Genomic DNA, 8,173 nt, shown 5'->3' with positions numbered 1-8,173 from the left:
TACTATATAATATTACACTGAGTTGCCAGTTTATAAGGTACACCTAGCTAAAAATAATGCAGTCTACTGTAACAGCCATGCAATAAATCCTTCATCAAGGTTACACAGTACAGTTCAGTATTTGTTGAACTTGTTTTACAGAGGCTGTGGAGCAGCTGAATTTTACTTGTAACCGAGAAGTGTTTTACGTCCAGTTGATGTAAATGTGGTGGCTGAAAGATTAGAAACATTTGTCAATTCAAAAACAACATTGTCCAAAATGATCATTAGTTTAATTAACATATTTAGAAAACTATTTCAACAAAAGCTGCACATTATAACTTCTATAAGGGTATGATATTATTGCAGAACTGCTGTAATAGACTGTATTACTTTTAGCTAGGTGTACCTAATAAACTGGCAACAAAGTGTATGGTTAGCGTGTAAGATAGGTTTGTGTTCAATAGAAACTGTAAAACCCTTCACATCCTTTAAAACGTGAGGTGTACACTTATGGTCACATATTGGCTTCACTTCCTTAATGGTAAGATTTCCATCCCTAGTTTAAGCAGATGCAAACAGCCTGTCTATTTTCCTGAAACACAACAATGTCAATAATATCTGATTCTGATGTGGAAAAATGGAAATACTCTGCTTTGTGCTGAGATCTACGCTCGACATGGGGTAATCCTTTCTTGATCCTGATACGATAACGAAGATAGAGATCATCCATCCTAATACTAAAAGAAAGCAGGTTACCCAGGGGCTGAATGTGATTAGCAGTCGTAATAGCGCTGATGACTTGATGAGCTAATTCCAAAAACAATGCCCTTCCTCTCTAGATTTGATCCAATTGAACCAGCTTGGGCTGTGAAAGACTGAACGCAAGTTTACTTACTTGTGCATATTTGGTTATATCAGTACATCTACAGTGTGTGTTGTGTGTGTGAGCATGTCTCAGTGTACTGTGTATCATTCCTTTTGACCTGAAATAGCATCTCAGAGATGAGATAAGAGCAGAAGATTATCTTGAAATGTCATATTGGCCTCTGTCAGTTTTATAGTTTTATTCATATTTATATCCCACACATTGAACTAGATAGTTAGTACACATGGTGTTGCTTCCTGTGTTTTTTTAATCTCCTTTAACAATGTTTTTGCAGAGTAAATCAAGCACTTAATTATTCAATAATTTAATTAATCAAATGCTCAGTCAGACAACCCTATAAATTTACTCCCAGTCTTCTGTAATGGATTGTCACAGATGTTATGGAGCTTCTGGAGGATTTCTGGATCCCCATCAGTCTGGATACAGACAACATCACGTCTGTCAGCCCCTGTTTTTTATATTTACTGTGGGTACTGCCGTCAATATGATTCAATCACATGCATTGTCCAACACAAGAAGCTCTGGTCCCACCTCAACTACACATTTTGCACAGCAAATATAAAAAAGCAAAAAATAAAAAATTGTTCAGATCAAGGTGCTCAGCAATGCCATTTTAAGATTGTTGTTTTATATGTTGATCTTCATGTCTGTATGTATTTCAACAATTTCTTTATTTATTCATTTCAAAATTATCCTCTGCCCTCTGCTGGAATTCTGTATTATCTATAGCCAGCTTCCTCAGACATACTGATGTATAATGTCCTTCACTGCATTAGGTCTGTTGCCTTCTGCCATTACACGGTGTTCTCAACATCTTAAGCACTCCTTAAGCTCAGGAAAGGAGGCAAAATGCCAAAAAGGTAACACAAAGCTTGAGTTAAACCAGCAGAGTGGATTACAAAGAGCTACAAGGCCTTAGATTATCAGATTTAATGTTATTGGAAACCAGATTAGCGGGCAAAGACCTGCTGCGCTCTTCCTTAGGAAATTGGGATTAACCTGTTTAACCAGGTCTTGATGTTAAGAACAAGTCTTCATGCATGTCTATGCGGCTGTACGGTATACACACGTGTGTGTGTGTTCCTTGATCAAAATGTCAATAGGTAATGTTTCTACAAAGGGCCAAATCTTGAAAGTCTTGCCAAATACAATGAGGTTATTAACAGCAGGACGTGGGCCTATTAAGTAGCAATTAGATAAGTATGGGAAGAAACGCCAACATCAACATATATTTCTCAAATGTATTCTGTAGGTTCTGATTACAACACCTCGTATTATTAAAGTTGCAGCTGTTTTCTATTAAGAGTGGCAGAGTTTGACCTCAACAAGCCGTACATCAGAGCTGTATGCCAAACATTTTCAATCATTCGTGCTGTAATCTGTTTGGCAGCACAGACATAAGGGAACAAAATAGATTAATTACAATAATGAATGCAAACTCCAATAAATCAATCAATTATACAATCAATTAACTTGTTAATGGGGATAAGTGCTAATTTGGGGCCCTTTATAAAAGTAAATGTCCCACAAGAAACTGAGGAAGACATTAGGTACACTGACATTGCAGCATTCAAGTCTGGTTCTTAAAACTTTTATTCTTTATTTTCATTATATGGTATATGGGACACGTAGGTTGTGTATCAACGTACCCGAGGAAATCACTTGTCAGGTGTAACAGTAGTTTTTGATCAATAATAATATAAATAGAGCAAAATGAGGGTAAATCGTGGTACGGAACTGCCAGAAGACTTCTGGATACCTGTCGCTCTGGACACCAACAACATCACATCACTCAGCCCCTTCCTGGTTCCTCAGGACCACTTAGGGGGCACGGGCACCTTCTATAGCATGGCAGGATTCATGTTCTTCATATTTGTGGTTGGCACTGCCATCAACATCCTCACCATTGCATGCACCATCCAATACAAGAAGCTTCGGTCTCACCTCAACTACATCCTTGTGAACTTGGCCATGGCAAACCTTCTTGTGTCCGGTGTGGGTTCCTTTACTGCTTGCTGCTCCTTTGCAGTAAGATATTTCATCTTTGGACCACTGGGATGCAAGATTGAAGGTTTTTTGGCTACACTTGGTGGTAAGATGTAACCTGTAGTTAAGAAATGATACATACTCTTTTATGAATACAGTGTGGCTCTAAAGTATGGAATGATTTGAAAAAGGGTTTAAAATGCCTGTGTCGTTCCAGGTATGGTGAGCCTGTGGTCTCTTGCTGTGGTTGCTTTTGAAAGATGGCTGGTCATCTGCAAGCCACTGGGAAACTTTGTTTTCAAGCCTGACCACGCTTTAGCTTGCTGTGCGTTCACTTGGGTGTTTGCACTGATTGCCTCAGTTCCCCCACTGTTTGGATGGAGCAGGTCAGTATTACACACTGACTCTCACATTAACATTCTTTCCCCTTGCAAAGCAATTAATTTTTGTAGGGACAGATGCTAAATTTACAGTATTAAGGATTGTCTGTCTTTCCAGGTATATCCCAGAAGGCCTGCAGTGCTCCTGCGGTCCAGACTGGTACACCACAAACAACAAATACAACAACGAATCCTACGTGATGTTCCTTTTTGGATTTTGCTTTGCTGTTCCCTTTGCCACCATTGTCTTCTGCTATTCCCAGCTGCTCATTACACTGAAAATTGTGAGGAAAAGCATCACAAAATAAGACTTAAACATTAAACATGCTTGTGACACTACAATTGTCCTCTCTAGATTGAACAAGATTTCTACTTGAATGCATATCAGAGCTAAAATCAGTGTATCATGACAAATCTATCATACAAACCGACTTAACAAAAAAGTTAAATATAAAAGTATATGAAAACAAGTTGACCCTTTGCTATTTTTTTTTTGCTCTGTACACATACAATCCCTACAATCAATTATCATGTCCAATGGCTTGGTAAAAACTAATGAGTCTTTAAATATACTAAAATCCTGCTCATCATGACACACATCTCTTCTCTCCCTCCACAGGCAGCGAAGGCCCAGGCTGAGTCAGCCTCCACCCAGAAAGCAGAGAGGGAGGTGACCAGGATGGTGGTCGTCATGGTGCTGGGCTTCCTGGTGTGCTGGATGCCTTACGCCTCCTTTGCTCTTTGGGTTGTCAACAACCGAGGGCAACCGTTTGACCTGAGACTGGCGACCATACCCTCCTGCCTCTCTAAAGCCTCCACAGTCTACAACCCTGTCATCTACATCCTCCTCAATAAACAGGTTGGTTCATTGTCATGGACAGAGGTATTTACTCTGATTTAGAAGCTATTTCCTTTGACCTTTGACCTGAGAATGGCGACCATACCCTTCTGCCTTTCAAAGGGCTCTGCAGTCTACTACCCTGTAATTTATGTTGTCTTCAATAAACAGGTCTGTTCAGTGTTGTGATATACCAGTCATTCAATCACTTTGCTGGCTCTGTGAATCACTATATTAAAGTCATTATGTTATTATGTGATTAGAAAATCTTTTCTGGTTGAATTTGTTTCTTTTTGTAGAAAAATTAGACAATGCCAGTGAAAACTGGTGCAGAGTGCCAGCTACAGTGTCTTTTTTGATGCTTCCACTAAGAGCACCAAAGTTGGAGATTTTCTAATTCTATACACAGTGGCTTTAATGTTACAGTACAAAGGGATTCTTTCTCAGTTCTGCTCATGTCTGATGATGAAGATGTTGTTGGGATGATTGATACAGACAACATCACATTGTCCATAGAATCAATGTAAATTTGAACTATTTCAGTTATTGGTTGTCCTCTTTCAGTTCCGTTCATGCATGATGACAATGCTGGGGATGGGTGGAGGAGAGGAAGAAACGTCAACAACACAATCAGTGACTGAAGTCTCCAAAGTTGGGCCTGCCTAGACTGCGCATCAACACTTCTTGATTCCTCTGTCGTTAACTAGTTGTCAATTGTAAATAACTATAAATGTATGTATTTTATCATATCAGCAATATATATATATATATATATATATATATATATATATATATATATATATATATATATATATATATATATATATGCAATGTTGCAATTCAAATAAATTTGCAATTCAAATAAGACATAGTGAATAATCATTCTGCAACATGAAAAATGTAAAAGGTATCTGTGTATTGTCAATACTGGAAAAGAACACATTCACTGGTTTGGACATAGTTCCTTACATAGGTATTGTGTTGTGAGGCATAGATTCACTGCAACACTAAGGGGCCATTACACAAGCTGGTTTGCAGTTTACAGTCAGTGTTTTAAACTACAAAAAGAAAAACAATCCACTGATTCTAATCAAGATAAGATAATATCTAAGTTAATGGGTCTTTGCAAACACTGCCAGCATATTTTGTAAGTATATAGGAAGCATAAAGAGTGTTCCTTAAGATGTTTCTTCATTACATTATTTGATTTCTGGGATATACTGTAAACCTTTTTGTTCTACTTTCACCATGTCAGACAGTCACATTACGCACATTTTAAAGGTCCCTTTCAGACATGTTTTAAAGCCATCTACAACCAGTAATTTCTCAGATGCCTACATAGCCTCCTCTCTATTCAGCAGTATTAAGGCCCAACCCCTTCAGCTAAACACACACCAACTGATCACAAAGTTTAATTCAATCTGTGGAGACATCTTGGACTCTGTTGCCCCTTTGAAAGTCAGAAAACCCAGAGCCAAAACTCAGTTGAACAATAACAGCAGTGCTCTCAGGCAACTTTGTAGAAAGGCAGATTGTAGATGCAAAAGAGATAGGCTTCATGTTTCATTTGAGATACTGAAAGGTTGTCTGGCAAATTATCAGCAATCTGTCAAAGCTGCAATAGCAAAATATTTTGCCATCATTATCTCCAGAAATTCCCACAGTCCCAAAGTTCTATTCCACACAATTAATTCAGTCCTCAACCCTGTCGCTACTACCTGTCCTGTGCTGACCACAGCCATTTGTGATGACTTTTTAAACTTTTTCTCAACAAAAATTGATCACATACGACCTGCCTATGATCTCTTTCTGGTGTCTGCTTGCAGTCTCTAACACAAGTCCACCACCTGCCCCCTGGAGATTGTTCCTACATATTTTTAAAGGAAATATTGGACACTGTAGGTCCCACAATTTCTCTTATTATAAATAGCAGTCTTGCAAATGGAATGGTCCTGTTCTGCTTTGCAATAATTCAACCCCTTATTAAAAAGCCTAACCTTAACAATTCAGAACTAAAGCATTTCTGTCCCATCTCCAAGCTCCCATTTTTGTCCAAAGTACTGGAGAAAATTGTCTACACACAGCTTCTGTCTTTTTTAGACAAAAACAACATCATGGAGAAAATCAAACTTCAGGGCTTGTCACAACACAGAATCTGCTCTTCTCAGAGTCTCAGATGACTCACTGTTATCTTTAGACTGTGGTAAATGTGCCATTTTAATTCTTTTAAACCTTAGCACGGCTTTTGATACGGTTGATCATTATATTCTATTAAACCGTCTCGAGGACCAGATTGGCATCCACGGCCCTGCCATCCTGTGGTTTGCCTCCTACTTAATATACAGGACTTTTTCTGTTAAGATTGGGGGCCTCTCCTCCTCTACTGCCCCAATCACTTTTAGACTACCTCAAGGTTCCATTTTAGGGCCCATTTTGTTTGCTTTCCATATGCTCCCTTTAGGCTTCTGCAATCACAATGTCCCCTTTCACTGTCACATCAATAACACTTAAATATACCTTCCATTAAATATAAGGTATGCCAGCTCTGTTATATCCATCCACAATTGCCTCCAGGATATGAAATGCTGGATGGCAAAAAAAACGTCTCCAGTTAAATGATAGCAAGACAGAAGTGATTGTTTTTGGTCCCCCCAACACCACAGGGGATATAGTAAGACACTTAGGACCACTGACATTGAATCTTCATGCCCATGCCAGACATCTTTGTGTCATCTTGGACTTGGTATTAAAATTTGATAATCAGATCAACTCTGTAGTAAAAGGTTGCTACTTTCAGCTGGGGAACATTGCCAAGCTAAAGTCCATCCTATCTTTCAACGACATGAAGACCATTCCCACTGCGTTACTTCCTCATGGCTGGACTACTGTAACTCACTGCACCTGGGTGTTGGCCAGTCATTTTTGTCTCGCCTGCAGCTGGTGCAGAACACTGCAGTGACACTCCTAACTGGTACCAGAAAGAGAGACAGCATTACACCAGTACTAGTATCCCTGCACTGGCTACCTGTCAAATACAGAACTGAATTCAAGGTTCTTTTATTTTTTTTTTTTAAAGTCATACATAGGTTGGCTCCTCTGTACGTCTCAGAACTTCTCTGCCCCTACTCCAACTCTAGGCCTCTTAGATCCTCAGAACAATTGTTTTTAACTGTTCCACAATCGAGGCTAGTGGGTAAGGAAGATCATGCCTTTGTGGTAGCTGCACCAAAGCTTTGGAATTGTCTCCCGTTTTCGATCAAGTGTTCCCCCTCCATTGACACTTTAAAGGCAAAACTCAAGACTTACATGTTTTCAATAGCCTTTGGTTGCTCTTAATCATTTTAGTATTTTTACAATCTTTCACTTATTTATAAATGATTTTTATTCTTCTCTGTTTTACATTTATACATATATTTTGATATTGCCATGTATTTTATCATTGCTTTTCATTGTTGTTATTTGTGCCTTTTACTACTGATGTCACTGTATTTCATTCTCTACTGTTGTGCCTTTCACTGTAATTTGTACAGCACTTTGGTCAACTCTTTGGTTGTTTTTAAATGTGCTATATAAATGAACTTGACTTGACATCTAAAAATACTCTGCTAAGGATAATAATTCATGTCTGCTATGTTTTTTCCACAAAAATGTTCAGTTACCCCGTTAAAATATCTTAAAATTACATCTACTCCTTCCTCTCCATTGAAAAATCCTGAATCTATGAAAATGCAAATATCTGTAGTTTAAATGTTCAACTGCTGGACACAAGACATCTCCTTCTTCATTGAAAAGTCCATTCTCAGTATATATGTGCACTGGAGAATTCATGATTCGAAATCACACTTGTGTAAGTTGTATACCATGACTGGTTTAACTAGTTCACAAAATCATGCTTATAGGTACACTCCTTCAACTCCTTAAGGTGAGCACAGAGAAACTTTCTACTTTCAGAAGATTAATGTGAAAAATGTCTTCTAGTGTTTAAGTTTGCACAGGGAACTCAATAATCCAACTGAAACAACAATAAACAAAATATATTTTAGAGTGAAGGGGGATCTCCTCTAATAGGCCAGAATATCTCTGAAGCAAACAGGGTAGCGC

The 8,173-nt window shown here is 38.4% G+C and overlaps 1 protein-coding gene across 1 annotated transcript; it reads left to right on the top strand.

Moving 5' to 3' along the window:
- Window positions 1-2,581: 2,581 nt before the first annotated feature.
- Window positions 2,582-4,738, top strand: LOC121894784 (blue-sensitive opsin-like). The gene is made up of 5 exons (XM_042407629.1): window positions 2,582-2,960; window positions 3,072-3,240; window positions 3,353-3,518; window positions 3,854-4,093; window positions 4,637-4,738. Exons 1-5 carry the CDS (start codon window positions 2,582-2,584, stop codon window positions 4,736-4,738), a joined length of 1,056 nt encoding a protein of 351 aa, XP_042263563.1.
- Window positions 4,739-8,173: the final 3,435 nt, after the last annotated feature.

This window comes from Thunnus maccoyii, chromosome 3 (assembly GCF_910596095.1).
Source record: "Thunnus maccoyii chromosome 3, fThuMac1.1, whole genome shotgun sequence".
Lineage (NCBI taxonomy): Eukaryota > Metazoa > Chordata > Actinopteri > Scombriformes > Scombridae > Thunnus > Thunnus maccoyii.
Note: the sequence above shows the minus strand (reverse complement) of the source record. Positions and strands in the feature narration are given on the sequence as shown.

Bases quoted from the DNA above. Each gene is read 5' to 3' on its own strand.
- LOC121894784 (XM_042407629.1), top strand. From the start codon at position 2,582: ATGAGGGTAAATCGTGGTACGGAACTGCCAGAAGACTTCTGGATACCT. The intron at 3,519-3,853 runs GTGAGGAAAAGC...CTCCCTCCACAG, and splicing joins TGCTCATTACACTGAAAATT to GCAGCGAAGGCCCAGGCTGA. The intron at 4,094-4,636 runs GTTGGTTCATTG...GTCCTCTTTCAG, and splicing joins ACATCCTCCTCAATAAACAG to TTCCGTTCATGCATGATGAC.